The 18893-nt window shown below is 37.0% G+C and overlaps 1 protein-coding gene and 1 pseudogene across 1 annotated transcript in view; one reads left to right on the top strand and one right to left on the bottom strand.

Moving 5' to 3' along the window:
- Positions 1 to 4756, bottom strand: part of LOC139950113 (zinc finger protein 862-like) — an 8850-nt pseudogene extending 4094 nt beyond the window's left edge.
- A 41-nt stretch (positions 4757 to 4797) lies between these two features.
- Positions 4798 to 18893, top strand: part of LOC139950112 (tRNA (cytosine(38)-C(5))-methyltransferase-like) — a 100557-nt gene continuing 86461 nt past the window's right edge. Inside the window, exons 1-3 of the mRNA XM_071948740.1 lie at positions 4798 to 4926; positions 5873 to 5918; positions 7671 to 7715. Coding sequence (XP_071804841.1) covers positions 4798 to 4926; positions 5873 to 5918; positions 7671 to 7715 — 220 coding nt within the window. The remainder of the gene's footprint in view (positions 4927 to 5872; positions 5919 to 7670; positions 7716 to 18893) is intronic.

Raw genomic sequence — 18893 nt, 5'->3', positions numbered from 1 at the left:
TCATCTATGATCCAATTTACAACAAAATCCTCAAAAACTTGAGAAAACAAACATGTGAGTGAAATAGGACGCAGATTGTCAATAGTAGGGGGATTGCACTTAGGGACGGGTACAACAAATGCCCTTTTCCAAATGTCTGGTACAATGCCCTCCTGGAGCGAACAGTTGATTATTTGGCAGAGAGGGAAGCTTAGTTCATAGGAGAATTCTTTAATCACACGTGGCGGGAAAAGGTCCGGTCCGCCACTCTTGTTGATGTTTAATTTTTTGAGTTTCTTGAAAACGTCATGTGGAGAAACAGATGGTGGTGATGATGTCATTGGAAGGTAGGCAGGTAGGCAGCTGAGATCAAGTTTTAGGATATCATGAGCTGCTGATATGAATTGATGATTGATACTATTTGCAGTAGACTCTGTTGAAGGTCCAGGTAGAGTAAAGCTTCTCTTGCAGTTGTGCCCAGTAAGTTTCTTGATATGTTGATGCCATTGACGCGGGTTAAGTTTTTTTAGTTTACCAACACTGGAATTGTAGAACACTCGTTTAGCATGTTTAATAAGTCGAATGGTTTTGTTACGGATCATGCGCCATAACAACAGTTTACCGCTGGAGAAAGCCTTTTGTCTTCTAATGATGAGGGATTTCAGTTCTGGAGTTATCCAAGGTTTGTCATTTCGGTGCGAAGAGATAACCTTGGTCGGGAAAAAATTATCAATTGCCTTGTTCAGAACTTCGTAGAACACAGAAGTTTTGGTTTCTGCTGTGGTTGCAGCTTCAACACCCTCCCAATTGTAGTTTGTAATCCATTGGCCAAAGGCTCGTTGGTCCGAGTCTTTAATTGGGCGAACAACTCGTTTATGGTTGACGTTGGTCGTTTTCATGGTGTTCAGGGGTTGCCACATAACAGTATTATGGTCGCTCAATCCAAGCGGTGATGAAATGATCGGCTCGTGATATAGATCTTTCAAGTTAGTTAAAATTTTATCAAGAATGGCTTGACCTCGCGTAGGGGTTTTGACAACTTGAAGGAGGCCGGACAAGCGGCAGATGTTGTCAGTGTCCAGTTTATTAAAATCTCCAAAAAGCATAACACCAGCGTTGGGATATTTGGTTTGAAGTGTGTTCAAAGATGACAGTAGGTGATCGGTGAGTATATTATCATGTGGAGAGGATGGTGGATGGTAAACGACACAGATGATAATACCACTCACCGATCTGGGAAGCTGTCGTGGGCGAGTCCAAATCCATAAAACCTCAAGATCATCGGGAATGTTGATTTCGCTCAAAGTTCTAAACTCTATGCCATTTCTGACATATAGGGCGACACCTCCACCACGTTTATTGATGCGTGGTTTACTGGCTAGTCCAAACTTGGGTATAGAGAAAACACTAGAGTCAATGTGAGCAGGAAACCATGTTTCAGTAATGGCTGCTATGTCGATGTTACTGGTGTCGAGCATTATCTGAAGTTCATCGATGCGTTGAACCAATGATCTAGCATTGATCAGGAACACAGGAGGTGTACTAAATCCGTTAGTATAGTCATTTGTAGATATACCAATCGGGACAGAAATCAGGTTTGACACGACAGACCCTCGTCGTGTTTGCGTGGAGTTGGCAATGGGTTGTCCATGTCCGCCCTGCGTGATAACTTGAATTTTTCTCTGTTTGTTTCTCCCCGCTCTAGAGCCACGTTTGACTTTAACTTTGGTTAGTTTGCAGAATTTTAAAGTCTTCCAAACCTCATTAGAAACAACCGATGTTGACTCACCAATATTTCTCAAATTTAGAAGTTCTGATCTTGAGTACTTATAACGTCGGCGATACAACTGCTCGTCGCCATTTTGTGATGGTTCCAGGTAATGGAGTGTGTGTGTGGAGAGACACGTAGATCGGGTGTGGCGCGCTGGGTACCAGCGACACTGTTGAGAATGTCTATTGTAAACGTGATGTTGTACAGCAATACGAAGAGCCCGTACAAAAGCATGGCCATGATGGTGGTTCGCTGAACCATTGGATATTCCTCAGCTTTCCCGATAAAAAAACGTTAAAAAACAGTCAAAGTTTCCAAACGGGAAGTCAAATAAAGAGACGACAACGTACAACATACCTCGACTGACACGCAGAACATGTAAAACTGGAACAAAAGTTAGCTGAAATCACAAAATTTTAAAAGAAAAACCGGAGCTCTAACAGCTGCGATGTGGACGCGCTGAAGAACTCTGCATGTATAAGCATGACACTGGTTCTCACTGAAGAAAGAGGTAGGTCGTCACGCTGAAACTCAAGAGATACTTCAGCCATGTCGTCAACCAAATCCTGGTATAGTGCCATGTGCAGAACAAACTTGCAGGATTTTAAGAGCTTCAGGTACCCTTTCATCTTGGCGGCATCAGCAGCTGGTACATCTTTCCGCTGCCCGGTGGCCTGCTCTTCAAACTGTGTTGCCACGCACTGATAATTTGTGGCCAGACAGTTCAGAGCTTTTCGTCTGTGATCTATCCAACGGGTTCCTTGTCCTCGCGATTGCTTAACTACATTTGTCTTCAAAACCTTAGCAACAGCTTTCAGCTCACGCCACTTCTTCGGTGATCGTTTGTAGAGGTAGTACAACCTCATGAGTATCTCGTCAATCTGTAAATAAATTTAAAATATAACATCGTAGTTAATAAAATACTTAGTATAAACAATATTGGCCACAAATACAGGACAGGTGGGGGAAAGTCATTAGAGTTTAAAGCATTTGTTGAATGAGTGGAAATACGATATGAAAAGGTTTGCAGTACACCATGTAATGACTATCTCTAATGAGTTGGGGTGGTTCTGAAAAGAACCGTTGGGTTTTAACTCAACGTTTTGATCAGTATAATTGCTCTGATCGTCTTCTGGAGAAAGATGGACCCTAACCTGTACTGTTATTCCCCTGTCAGAAAGATTTTTTTTATTTTAATAAAAGTAGTTTTTAAATTTGTATATAACAAAAACAAACCTCTGTGAAGTATGTCCCCTTAAATGCATCCTTCAAGGATAACTCCAGCCGATGAGCTATACAGTGCATTTTTATCAGCCATGGAGCAGGTACAGACCGCTGAAGTTTGACCAGCACTCCATCAACTTGCCCGAAGTTTACTGCTGCACCGTCAGCTGCTGCTGAAACCAAACAATCGCTCAACTCGAGACACTTCTCCTTACACTTCTTGGTGATGGCTTCATGGACACCATCTGCATTACATCTGCTTGGTTCAGCAATTCTAAAAACGGAAAATTAAAATAAACAAATTATTTAAAATGGAATTTTGATTCAGCTGATGATAATCTAATTTTTGGCAACTTTGATAGCCAAAGGTTCTATTCCATTATAATTACATAGGTTACTTACCCGAGGAGTTTGATCTTGGGAACTCCATCTTCAATGAACTTGATGCTGATCACCTCCTTCTCAGACTGCGACTTGTCAGAGCTGCCATCAAACAATAAAGAGCAGTAGAAGTTATCCTCGTTGAATCGGCCTTGTAAATCACTCAACATGGTGCCGGCAATGTGGCTGATGAAAGCCCGACATGCCACATCATTGCAATAGGTCGTTCCCAACTCTACACCATGTTTACGTTCAACTGAAACTAGAGTTCTGTAGAGAGTAAATGGCTGCTCACAGTAAGCAACTGTGTAAGCAATATCAAACAGTTTGCACATTTTGTTCATTGTCTTGGTGTTCAATGCCGTTAGTTGCTGGTGCATGACCGATTCTTTCTTTGGCGGATTCTTTGCTCTCACAGCTGCAAGGTGGGTTTTCGAGGTACTGTGAGCTTTGGCAGTGTCCTTCTTGATGTTACTTGTGCCAACGGTGTAGGCATCAAGGTCACAGATTTGTTTCTGGCCGGGGCTAATAGCTGGTTGGACTTGTTGATCAATCTGATGATATCGACACACCGAACACCATACTTTGGTTACAACACCATTACGACACTCGTACTGAAGCCAGTCATAACCCCAACCATCAACTGTTACCGGTTTTGTCTTGCGTGTTGAACTAGTTGTCTGCTTCTTAGTAGTAGTAGGACCTGCTGCGGCTAAATCATCAGTAATTGGCTGGGGCTGTGGGTTTTGCAGTAGCTCATCTTCCAGAAATTGTGGTTGTTGTGGGGCAGCTACAGCTTGCCTATTTTGTTGAAAAGAAAAAAAACCTTATTACAGCAACATGCAATTGCAACATGATGCAACCAGGATAATAACTGTATTGCTTGTTGGCCACCCTCTGAAACATCGTTCATACTTTTCCTCCCCTGTCCTGGTTTTGAGGTATGCCCTTTTCTAATAAAAGACGCGTATACAAATAAACAGTGGCAACTAACCAGGGGAGCCTTCTTACGAATACGACTGTTTCTTAGTTTTGGTCAAATGAGAGGAGACCTAAAAAAGTTAATGAAATTTATATGCATCGCGGCGGAGAGGTAAAAGATTTGCCTCGGTTTTGGTAGGGACACCACCTTGAAAAGAGGACGTCTTACGATACATTACAATATTAAAAATAATTATGTCATTGTCTAACGCTTGGAAAAGAATATAAACATCGTCGTATCATTTTTAAAAAAAAACATGAATTTATTATTTAATTGCACTGATGGCGATGCTTAAAATTTACTTACCCGACACCGACACCTCCGACATGACCAAAGTAGCAATCCAGCCTCTTGCATGCTTTGACTGATTCCTCTAGTTTAGCGGTTTTCAACCGCTTCACTCTTTCTTTCCGGGGCATATTAGTATTGTACTCTTGGAAAACGGGGATTTTTTGTTGCGATGGCCAGCCCAAAAAACCACTTGACTGTGTGTGCAGCGGAGATTTTGTTGCGACGGCCGGACGTAAACAATGAGCTGTCACTTGACTGTGTACTGTGTGCAGCGGAGATTTATTCAACGTACATACACGTATGTATCTTTCATGTACATGTACCTTTCATGTACATGTACATGTACATGTACATGTACATCATGCGTGGTTTACGTAACATGGCCCACGCGCACGACATGTATGAGTGAACAAGCACAGTACCAGTGGAATAGGCGGGAGCCCAACCTCGAATGGAACCGAAATAATTGTGATTAGCTGGTACCCATCATGGACAACCATGCGTAGGTACGTGTGTTGCAAGATGAGTACCAGTGCGATTGTTCTCAAATGGTCGTTGCAAGTACATCCGGCCCGTGTATAAACTTCGAGTACACAATTACAATGTCTATTCACTGCATGCACTGCACTGCCGGCCGTCCGTTTCATTTCCGTGTGATGAGCATTCAACCGACCGCGCTGTGTGCGTGTAGTGATGTACGTACGTATGCAAGTGTTTAATTTAATGTGCACACACAGACGGACGGCATCAAAACATAAATTTTGATCTCAAATACAAAAAGGGCACGGCGGCCATCGGAGAAAAAGGGCACGGCACTTTTGGCCGTGAAAACGTCAAACTTTCTCGGGGCACCACGGCCAGTTAGAAGGGCACCGGCGGCCATGGCCGTCGTGGCCGCCGGGAAATTTGAGGCCTGCAGTATTTGGTTTTGGTATGTTATGGTTCAATTTCATCATTGATTAATACATGAAGGTTTTTACATGCTAAAATAATTTTGATCTCACTGAGGCGAAAATTATTTGGGACTTGTTTTACTCATTTCTCAAAGACTACCCAACCTCAGTAAGTTATATTTGGAGGGAAGCTTTCCACTATCATTACTTTCAAAGTTTAATGTCAATCTGTGGACATTTTAAACAAGCACTTGAATCCTTTAAAGGTCTTACATGTACATTAGTTAAGTAGTCTCAAATTTGACTTTTCAAAGTGTGCTTGGAGTAAAGTGTAATTTTTTTGTTTTGAAGGAGTCGCCTCATACAGACGTTGCGACAGTGCAGCTATACCTATCAGGTACGTTTTTCTTAGCTGTGTCTGTAAAATAATATTTGAGGCTTTCAACAGAGGTGCCATAAAGTGTTCTTTATCTCCAGGTTGGCTTTAATAGACACAAACTATCACATTATAATAGTGGCTTCAAATAGAGCGTGCATATCCGTCACTCAGTGACGCTGTAACATAAAGGGTGCATTTGATTAGCTTCCCTAGGTCGACCCCGGTGTGCTAATCCAAGTGGCGTATTTTATATTTTCCAGGACGACCGTGGGCACTAATAAGTACCCCACATTCGTACTAGAAAAGTTGCCTATTTTTTTTCAGGACGAACTGTGCAGATATTTACCCACGTTCCACCTGGAAAAAAAATACGCACCATGATGTGACCCTTCTCGTGGTAACGTCAGAGTACCTCGGGCCAGCCCCCAAGTGCCCCTATCCAAAACAGGTCACCTGGGGCTGGCCCGAGGTGCTCTGACCTCAACACGAGAAGGGTCAAGTGATGATGCGTATTTTTTTTCCAGGCGGACTGGGGTAAATATCTACACACGTTCGTCCTGAAAAAAATTGAACCAATTAAATTACACACCTCTCTAACTGTATCACTCTTTACAATTTTTTAGGTGTTCGGCCACCAGCCGAACAACTATTGTTATTGTTCTGTTTTTTTTTTTTTTTTTTTTTTTTTTTTTTCTGCGTGTTCTTCTCCTCGAACGTTCTCGCGCGATTTTCGCAAAAACTAAAGCTTGTATGAACCTGAAACTTACCATATATATTGATCTTAATGAGTAGACGAAACAGCAAAATTTTTGGAATGATGACGTCATTGATGACGTCATTACGTTCAAAAAACCGCTAAAAATTGGAGAGTTCATATCTTGAGAACTACAAATGCCACACACAAGATATTTGGTGCATATAAAAGGTCTTGTAATTAGCTACAAAAGTCGTGCACAACGTGACCTCATGTGACTTTTACTTCCGGTTGAAACCGGAAGTTCAAAATTTCAAAAGTTCATATCTCAAGAACTATATATCATATTTGCAAAATTTGAATATCAGTTTGAAGATCAGTTATCCTGCTCAAACTTTTGCACAAACATAATGCCAGTTGAATTTTGCCTTCTGGTCGTAAAAGCGCGCGTTTGTGTTGACCTCCATTCATTACGCGTAGAAACCAGATAGTATCGCCATTCATGTATGTGAATGCTACTATTGTATTGTGGGTGTGTGGGTGTGTGTGCGTGTAGTTCATGTAGGCCTACATTGTATCCATGCTCTACGACAAAACAGCACTGCGTGGCTGTGGGTATTACGGGTTGTGTATACACATGCAGACTCCGTTGAAGGCGCGCGTAATTCAAATTCCACTACGCTGGGATTCGCCTCATCTTTCTTCGTGCGATTTTGAACAAAATGTTAAACTACTATGAACTTGAAACTTATCATAAACATGAACCTTCATGAGTAGATGAACCCGCAACTTTTTTGGAATGATGACGTCATTGATGACGTCATTATGCTCAGAAACACGTTAAACACTAGAAAATTCATATCTTGAGAACCTCAAATGCTACATACAAGATTCTTTCACTACATGAAACCTCTTGTAATGTTCTACAAATGTTGTACACAACGTGACCTCATTTGACCATTCACCCGAACACCCTGAGTTTGTACACAAACTCTCAATTTCTAGTTTTTTAATACTTTTTAAAAGAAACTAAATCTATTTATACATAATTTTATTTATACATTATTCATCTCAAGTACAAGAATCCTCAGGAGATCAAAAGAAGCTTTTCAAGATAATTGGTAAGTTGTTGCTCAAACCCAAAACCCCTGTCCTTCCATCCACTTACAATGACCAGGACTTAGCAAATGAGTTCCAGAAATTCTTTGTCACCAAGATTTCAGACATCCGCTCATCATTTTCATCAGTCCCTTACAACGTGCCGCAGACATTGCCACAACTTCAACCAGAGTGTAGACTATCTGTGTTTGAGCCTGCGACTGTTGCTGAGATTCAAAGGGTTATTATGAAATCTCCTTCAAAATCCTGTGAGCTGGATCCAGTGTCAACATCCATGATAAAGCAAAACATTGATATTTTTGTACCCTACATCACTAAGCTTGTAAACGAATCCCTCAGTTCCGGTTGTTTCCCCGATAGCCTCAAAGTTTCCTACATCAGGCCGCTCATCAAGAAACCAAACCTGGACAAGGAGATATTCAAAAACTACAGACCGGTTGCAAACTTAAAATATCTTGGAAAAGTCATCGAACGAGTAGTTTCATCACGTATTTCTGATCACATTCATACTTTCAACCTGTCCGACGTGTTCCAGTCAGCATACAAGCCTTTCCATGGGACCGAGGCTGCACTAGTCCGTGTGAGCAACGATATTCTCTCTGCAATGGACAATGGTAACCTAACAGCACTAGTCCTGCTAGACTTGAGTGCTGCTTTTGACACTGTCGATCACAACATCCTTCTCTCTCGGCTCCAGAATCACCTTGGCATAGAGGACACAGCCCTAGCATGGTGCAAATCGTATCTCTACAATAGAACTCAGCATGTATGTATTGGCACCGCGATATCCGACCCTGTTGTTTTGAACTACTCTGTGCCACAGGGGTCGGTACTCGGCCCGCAGTGGTTTACGCTATACACTTTACCGATTCGTGACATCATCCTGAAATTTAATCTGAATTACCATGTGTACGCAGACGACACTCAGCTATACATCACGTTTAAATCTTCTCAAGAAAACGCCAATGCATCTATTGCAAGACTTGAGAAATGCATCCAAGAGATTCGACGTTGGACACAACAAAACTTCCTGAAGTTAAATGATGATAAGACAGAGTTCCTTCTATTTGGGTCACGTCAACAGTTAACTAAGGTTTCAGTGCCATACATCTCCATCGGTGATGCTCGGATAGCTCCCTCGCTGAAAGCTCGGAACTTAGGGGTTATTTTTGATTCATCGATGACACTTCAGCCACACATCAACAACATTGTTCGTTTATCATCATATCACATCAGGAATATAGGTAAGATTCGCAAGTACTTGGACAAAAGTGCCACTGAAAAGGTCATTCACGCATTTGTTACTTCTCGTCTTGACAACGGCAATGCTCTTCTCTACAGTCTTCCTAACAACCAGATTTCCCGACTTCAACGGCTCCAAAATACTGCTGCCCGCATTGTGACACTGTCTAGAAAATCCTGTTCTATCACCCCCATTCTGAAACAACTACACTGGCTGCCTATCTCTCAACGAATCATCTTCAAGCTGATGCTCATTGTCCACAAAGCTCTTAATGGCAAAGCTCCCCACTATATTTCTGAACTGCTTCACGTTTACACTCCATCCAGGAATCTTCGATCAAGTTCTATGCTTCTCCTCATTGAACCCAAGTCTCGACACTCATGGGGTGACAGGTCTTTTTCTTCAGCTGCGCCACGCATCTGGAACTCTCTACCACTTAATCTTCGATCTTGTGTTTGTACTGCAAAATTCAAGTCTCTTCTCAAAACTTATCTTATGTCACAGGTTTTCAATGACTAATTTTGTTGTGTCTGTTTTTCTTTGTGTTGTGTTTTGTTTTTGTTTTGTTTTGGTTTTACTGCGCCTTGAACACCCAGCAGGGTGGATATGTGCGCATTACAAGTCTTATTATTATTATTATTATTATTATGTTGATTTAAGGGCACTGGACACCATTGGTAATTACTCATTTAATTGTGAGCATAAAAGCTTACTTGGTAACAAGTAATGGAGAGCTGTTGATAGTATAAAACATTGTGAGAAACGGCTCCATCTGAAGTAACCGTTTTTGAGAAAGAGGTTACAACTGTTACTACTGTTACTACTGTTACTACTGTTACTGTTACTACTGTTACTACTGTTACTACTGTTACAACTGTTACAACTGTTACTACTGTTACTACTGTTACTACTGTTACTACTGTCACTACTGTCACTACTGTCACTACTGTCACTACTGTCACTACTGTCACTACTGTTACTACTGTTACTACTGTTACTACTGTTACTACTGTTACTACTGTTACTACTGTTACTACTGTTACTACTGTTACTACTGTTACTACTGTTACTACTGTTACTACTGTTACTACTGTTACTACTGTTACTACTGTTACTACTGTTACTACTGTTATTACTATTATTATTATTATTATTATTAAAAATTCAATATAAACCTGCCGTTAATCTGGGGTTTGTTGGTTCAAGTTCCATTATAGTCACTCGAGTCCCACTCTAGTAAATATTTCTTTGTTCAACCCCAAAATCAGTATTAAAAATTGTGAGAAACGACTCCCTCTGAAGTAACATAGTTTTTGAGAAAGAGGTAATTTCTCACTAAAATTGAATCTGAGAAAGATTTCTCAGACATCTGAAAGCACACATTTTTGTGCAACAAGGGTGTTTTTTATTTAATTAGTTTCTTGCAGTTTCGATGACCAATTAAGCCAAATATTCTACAGATTTGTTATTTTATGCATACTACTGTTACTACTGTTACTACTGTTACTGCTGTTACTACTGTTACTACTGTTACTACTGTTACTACTGTTACTACTGTTACTACTGTTACTACTGTTACTACTGTTACTACTGTTACCACTGTTACTACTGTTACTACTGTTACTACTGTTACTACTGTTACTACTGTTACTACTGTTACTACTGTTACTACTGTTACAACTGTTACAACTGTTACAACTGTTACAACTGTTACTACTGTTACTACTGTTACTACTGTTACTGTTACTACTGTTACTACTGTTACTACTGTTACAACTGTTACAACTGTTACTACTGTTACTACTGTTACTACTGTTACTACTGTTACTACTGTTACTACTGTTACTACTGTTACTACTGTTACTACTGTTACTACTACTTGCAGTTTCGATGACCAATTAAGCCAAATATTCTACAGATTTGTTATTTTATGCATACTACTGTTACTACTGTTACTACTGTTACTACTGTTACTACTGTTACTACTGTTACTACTGTTACTACTGTTACTACTATTATTATTATTATTATTATTAAAAATTCAATATACACCTGCCGTTAATCTGGGGTTCGTTGGTTCAAGTTCCACTCTAGTCACTCGAGTCCCACTCTAGTAAATATTTCTTTGTTCAACCCCAAAATCAGTATTAAAAATTGTGAGAAACGACTCCTTCTGAAGTAACATAGTTTTTGAGAAAGAGGTAATTTCTCACTAAAATTGAATCTGAGAAAGATTTCTCAGTCATCTGAAAGCACACATTTTTGTGCAACAGGGGTGTTTTTTATTTAATTATTTTCTTGCAGTTTCGATGACCAATTAAGCCAAATATTCTACAGATTTGTTATTTTATGCATACTACTGTTACTACTGTTACTACTGTTACTACTGTTACTACTGTTACTACTGTTACTACTGTTACAACTGTTACAACTGTTACAACTGTTACTACTGTTACTACTGTTACTACTGTTACTACTGTTACTACTGTTACTACTGTTACTAATGTTACTACTGTTACTACTGTTACTACTGTTACTACTGTTACAACTGTTACAACTGTTACTACTGTTACTACTGTTACTACTGTTACTACTGTTACTACTGTTACTACTGTTACTACTGTTACTACTGTTACTACTGTTACTACTGTTACTACTGTTACCACTGTTACCACTGTTACCACTGTTACCACTGTTACCACTGTTACCACTGTTACCACTGTTACTACTGTTACTACTGTTACTACTGTTACTACTGTTACTACTGTTACTACTGTTACTACTGTTACTACTGTTACAACTGTTACAACTGTTACAACTGTTACTACTGTTACTACTGTTACTACTGTTACTGTTACTACTGTTACTACTGTTACTACTGTTACAACTGTTACTACTGTTACTACTGTTACTACTGTTACTACTGTTACTACTGTTACTACTGTTACTACTGTTACTACTGTTACTACTGTTACTACTGTTACTACTACTTGCAGTTTCGATGACCAATTAAGCCAAATATTCTACAGATTTGTTATTTTATGCATACTACTGTTACTACTGTTACTACTGTTACTACTGTTACTACTGTTACTACTGTTACTACTGTTACTACTGTTACTACTATTATTATTATTATTAAAAATTCAATATACACCTGCCGTTAATCTGGGGTTCGTTGGTTCAAGTTCCACTCTAGTCACTCGAGTCCCACTCTAGTAAATATTTCTTTGTTCAACCCCAAAATCAGTATTAAAAATTGTGAGAAACGACTCCCTCTGAAGTAACATAGTTTTTGAGAAAGAGGTAATTTCTCACTAAAATTGAATCTGAGAAAGATTTCTCAGACATCTGAAAGCACACATTTTTGTGCAACAAGGGTGTTTTTTATTTAATTATTTTCTTGCAGTTTCGATGACCAATTAAGCCAAATATTCTACAGATTTGTTATTTTATGCATACTACTGTTACTACTGTTACTACTGTTACTACTGTTACTACTGTTACAACTGTTACAACTGTTACAACTGTTACTACTGTTACTACTGTTACTACTGTTACTACTGTTACTACTGTTACTACTGTTACTAATGTTACTACTGTTACTACTGTTACTACTGTTACTACTGTTACAACTGTTACAACTGTTACAACTGTTACTACTGTTACTACTGTTACTACTGTTACTACTGTTACTACTGTTACTACTGTCACTACTGTTACTACTGTTACTACTGTTACTACTGTTACTACTATTATTATTATTATTATTATTATTATTATTAAAAATTCAATATAAACCTGCCGTTAATCTGGAGTTCGTTGGTTCAAGTTCCACTCTAGTCACTCGAGTCCCACTCTAGTAAATATTTCTTTGTTCAACCCCAAAATCAGTATTAAAAATTGTGAGAAACAACTCCCTCTGAAGTAACATAGTTTTTGAGAAAGAGGTAATTTCTCACTAAAATTGAATCTGAGAAAGATTTCTCAGACATCTGAAAGCACACATTTTTGTGCAACAAGGGTGTTTTTTATTTAATTAGTTTCTTGCAGTTTCGATGACCAATTAAGCCAAATATTTTACAGATTTGTTATTTTATGCATACTACTGTTACTACTGTTACTACTGTTACTACTGTTACTACTGTTACTACTGTTACTACTGTTACTACTGTTACTACTGTTACTACTGTTACTACTGTTACTACTGTTACTACTGTTACTACTGTTACTACTGTTACTACTGTTACTACTGTTATTACTATTATTATTATTATTATTATTATTATTAAAAATTCAATATAAACCTGCCGTTAATCTGGGGTTCGTTGGTTCAAGTTCCACTCTAGTCACTCGAGTCCCACTCTAGTAAATATTTCTTTGTTCAACCCCAAAATCAGTATTAAAAATTGTGAGAAACGACTCCCTCTGAAGTAACAGTTTTTGAGAAAGAGGTAATTTCTCACTAAAATTGAATCTGAGAAAGATTTCTCAGACATCTGAAAGCACACATTTTTGTGCAACAAGGGTGTTTTTTATTTAATTAGTTTCTTGCAGTTTCGATGACCAATTAAGCCAAATATTTTACAGATTTGTTATTTTATGCATACTACTGTTACTACTGTTACTACTGTTACTACTGTTACTACTGTTACTACTGTTACTACTGTTACTACTGTTACTACTGTTACTACTGTTACTACTGTTACTACTGTTACTACTGTTACTACTGTTACTACTGTTACTACTGTTACTACTATTATTATTATTATTATTATTATTATTATTATTATTATTATTATTATTATTATTAAAAATTCAATATAAACCTGCCGTTAATCTGGAGTTCGTTGGTTCAAGTTCCACTCTAGTCACTCGAGTCCCACTCTAGTAAATATTTCTTTGTTCAACCCCAAAATCAGTTTTAAAAATTGTGAGAAACGACTCCCTCTGAAGTAACATAGTTTTTGAGAAAGAGGTAATTTCTCACTAAAATTGAATCTGAGAAAGATTTCTCAGACATATGAAAGCACACATTTTTGTGCAACAAGGGTGTTTTTTATTTAATTAGTTTCTTGCAGTTTCGATGACCAATTAAGCCAAATATTTTACAGATTTGTTATTTTATGCATACTACTGTTACTACTGTTACTACTGTTACTACTGTTACTACTGTTACTACTGTTACTACTGTTACTACTGTTACTACTGTTACTGCTGTTACTGCTGTTACTGCTGTTACTGCTGTTACTGCTGTTACTGCTGTTACTGCTGTTACTGCTGTTACTGCTGTTACTGCTGTTACTGCTGTTACTGCTCTTACTGCTGTTACTGCTGTTACTGCTGTTACTGCTGTTACTACTGTTACTACTGTTACTACTGTTACTACTGTTACTACTGTTACTACTGTTACTACTGTTACTACTGTTACTACTGTTACTACTATTATTATTTTTATTATTATTAAAAATTCAATATAAACCTGCCGTTAATCTGGGGTTCGTTGGTTCAAGTTCCACTCTAGTCACTCGAGTCCCACTCTAGTAAATATTTCTTTGTTCAACCCCAAAATCAGTATTAAGAATTGTGAGAAACAACTCCCTCTGAAGTAACATAGTTTTTGAGAAAGAGGTAATTTCTCACTAAAATTTAATCTGAGAAAGATTTCTCAGACATCTGAAAGCACACATTTTTGTGCAACAAGGGTGTTTTTTATTTAATTATTTTCTTGCAGTTTCGATGACCAATTAAGCCAAATATTTTACAGATTTGTTATTTTATGCATACTACTGTTACTACTGTTACTACTGTTACTACTGTTACTACTGTTACTACTGTTACTACTGTTACTACTGTAACTACTGTTACTACTGTTACTACTGTTACTACTGTTACTACTGTTACTACTGTTACTACTGTTACTACTGTTACTACTGTTACTACTGTTACTACTGTTACTACTGTTACTACTGTTACTACTGTTTCTACTGTTACTACTGTTACTACTATTATTATTATTATTATTATTATTATTATTAAAAATTCAATATAAACCTGCCGTTAATCTGGGGTTCGTTGGTTCAAGTTCCACTCTAGTCACTCGAGTCCCACTACAGTAAATATTTCTTTGTTCAACCCCAAAACAGTATTAAAAATTGTGAGAAACGACTCCCTCTGAAGTAACATAGTTTTTGAGAAAGGTAATTTCTCACTAAAATTGAATCTGAGAAAGATTTCTCAGACATCTGAAAGCACACATTTATGTGCAACAAGGGTGTTTTTTATTTAATTAGTTTCTTGCAGTTTCGATGACCAATTAAGCCAAATATTTTACAGATTTGTTATTTTATGCACACTACTGTTACTACTGTTACTACTGTTACTACTGTTACTACTGTTACTAATGTTACTACTGTTACTACTGTTACTACTGTTACTACTGTTACTACTGTTACTACTGTTACTACTGTTACTACCGTTACTACTGTTACTACTGTTACTACTGTTACTACTGTTACCACTGTTACTACTGTTACTACTGTTACTACTGTTACTACTGTTACTACTGTTATAACTATTATTATTATTATTAAAAATTCAATATAAACCTGCCGTTAATCTGGAGTTCGATGGTTCAAGTTCCACTCTAGTCACTCGAGTCCCACTATAGTAAATATTTCTTTGTTCAACCCCAAAACAGTATTAAAAATTGTGAGAAACGACTCCCTCTGAAGTAACATAGTTTTTGAGAAAGGTAATTTCTCACTAAAATTGAATCTGAGAAAGATTTCTCAGACATCTGAAAGCACACATTTATGTGCAACAAGGGTGTTTTTTATTTAATTAGTTTCTTGCAGTTTCGATGACCAATTAAGCCAAATATTTTACAGATTTGTTATTTTATGCATACTACTGTTCTACTGTTACTACTGTTCCTACTGTTACTACTGTTACTACTGTTACTACTGTTACTACTGTTACTACTGTTACTACTGTTACTACTGTTACTACTGTTACTACTGTTACTACTGTTACTACTGTTACTACTGTTACTACTGTTACTACTGTTACTACTGTTACTACTATTATTATTATTTTTATTATTATTAAAAATTCAATATAAACCTGCCGTTAATCTGGGGTTCGTTGGTTCAAGTTCCACTCTAGTCACTCGAGTCCCACTCTAGTAAATATTTCTTTGTTCAACCCCAAAATCAGTATTAAAAATTGTGAGAAACAACTCCCTCTGAAGTAACATAGTTTTTGAGAAAGAGGTAATTTCTCACTAAAATTGAATCTGAGAAAGATTTCTCAGACATCTGAAAGCACACATTTTTGTGCAACAAGGGTGTTTTTTATTTAATTATTTTCTTGCAGTTTCGATGACCAATTAAGCCAAATATTTTACAGATTTGTTATTTTATGCATACTACTGTTACTACTGTTACTACTGTTACTACTGTTACTACTGTTACTACTGTTACTACTGTTACTACTGTAACTACTGTTACTACTGTTACTACTGTTACTACTGTTACTACTGTTACTACTGTTACTACTGTTACTACTGTTACTACTGTTACTACTGTTACTACTGTTACTACTGTTACTACTGTTACTACTGTTACTACTGTTTCTACTGTTACTACTGTTACTACTGTTACTACTGTTTCTACTGTTACTACTGTTACTACTATTATTATTATTATTATTATTATTAAAAATTCAATATAAACCTGCCGTTAATCTGGGGTTCGTTGGTTCAAGTTCCACTCTAGTCACTCGAGTCCCACTATAGTAAATATTTCTTTGTTCAACCCCAAAACAGTATTAAAAATTGTGAGAAACGACTCCCTCTGAAGTAACATAGTTTTTGAGAAAGGTAATTTCTCACTAAAATTGAATCTGAGAAAGATTTCTCAGACATCTGAAAGCACACATTTATGTGCAACAACGGTGTTTTTTATTTAATTAGTTTCTTGCAGTTTCGATGACCAATTAAGCCAAATATTTTACAGATTTGTTATTTTATGCACACTACTGTTACTACTGTTACTACTGTTACTACTGTTACTACTGTTACTAATGTTACTACTGTTACTACTGTTACTACTGTTACTACTGTTACTACTGTTACTACTGTTACTACTGTTACTACTGTTACTACCGTTACTACTGTTACTACTGTTACTACTGTTACTACTGTTACCACTGTTACTACTGTTACTACTGTTACTACTGTTACTACTGTTACTACTGTTATTACTATTATTATTATTACTAAAAATTCAATATAAACCTGCCGTTAATCTGGAGTTCGTTGGTTCAAGTTCCACTCTAGTCACTCGAGTCCCACTATAGTAAATATTTCTTTGTTCAACCCCAAAACAGTATTAAAAATTGTGAGAAACGACTCCCTCTGAAGTAACATAGTTTTTGAGAAAGGTAATTTCTCACTAAAATTGAATCTGAGAAAGATTTCTCAGACATCTGAAAGCACACATTTATGTGCAACAAGGGTGTTTTTTATTTAATTAGTTTCTTGCAGTTTCGATGACCAATTAAGCCAAATATTTTACAGATTTGTTATTTTATGCACACTACTGTTACTACTGTTACTACTGTTACTACTGTTACTAATGTTACTACTGTTACTACTGTTACTACTGTTACTACTGTTACTACTGTTACTACTGTTACTACCGTTACTACTGTTACTACTGTTGCTACTGTTACTACTGTTACCACTGTTACTACTGTTACTACTGTTACTACTGTTACTACTGTTACTACTGTTACTACTATTATTATTATTATTATTATTATTATTATTATTATTATTATTAAAAATTCAAAATAAACCTGCCGTTAATCTGGAGTTCGTTGGTTCAAGTTCCACTCTAGTCACTCGAGTCCCACTCTAGTAAATATTTCTTTGTTCAACCCCAAAATCAGTATTAAAAATTGTGAGAAACAACTCCCTCTGAAGTAACATAGTGTTTGAGAAAGAGGTAGTTTCTCACTAAAATTGAATCTGAGAAAGATTTCTCAGACATCTGAAAGCACACATTTTTGTGCAACAAGGGTGTTTTTTATTTAATTATTTTCTTGCAGTTTCGATGACCAATTAAGCCAAATATTCTACAGATTTGTTATTTTATGCATACTACTGTTACTTCTGTTACTACTGTTACTACTGTTACTACTGTTACTACTATTATTATTATTATTATTATTATTATTAAAAATTCAATATAAACCTGCCGTTAATCTGGGGTTCGTTGGTTCAAGTTCCACTCTAGTCACTCGAGTCCCACTATAGTAAATATTTCTTTGTTCAACCCCAAAACAGTATTAAAAATTGTGAGAAACGACTCCCTCTGAAGTAACATAGTTTTTGAGAAAGGTAATTTCTCACTAAAATTGAATCTGAGAAAGATTTCTCAGACATCTGAAAGCACACATTTATGTGCAACAAGGGTGTTTTTTATTTAATTAGTTTCTTGCAGTTTCGATGACCAATTAAGCCAAATATTTTACAGATTTGTTATTTTATGCACACTACTGTTACTACTGTTACTACTGTTACTACTGTTACTACTGTTACTACTGTTACTACTGTTACTACTGTAACTACTGTTACTACTGTTACTACTGTTACTACTGTTACTACTGTTACTACTGTTACTACTGTTACAACTGTTACTACTGTTACTACTGTTACTACTGTTACTACTGTTACTACTGTTACTACTGTTTCTACTGTTACTACTGTTACTACTATTATTATTATTATTATTATTATTATTAAAAATTCAATATAAACCTGCCGTTAATCTGGGGTTCGTTGGTTCAAGTTCCACTCTAGTCACTCGAGTCCCACTATAGTAAATATTTCTTTGTTCAACCCCAAAACAGTATTAAAAATTGTGAGAAA

The sequence above is a fragment of the Asterias amurensis genome, chromosome 17, assembly GCF_032118995.1.
Source record: "Asterias amurensis chromosome 17, ASM3211899v1".
In the NCBI taxonomy this organism is placed as follows: domain Eukaryota; kingdom Metazoa; phylum Echinodermata; class Asteroidea; order Forcipulatida; family Asteriidae; genus Asterias; species Asterias amurensis.
Note: the sequence above shows the minus strand (reverse complement) of the source record. Positions and strands in the feature narration are given on the sequence as shown.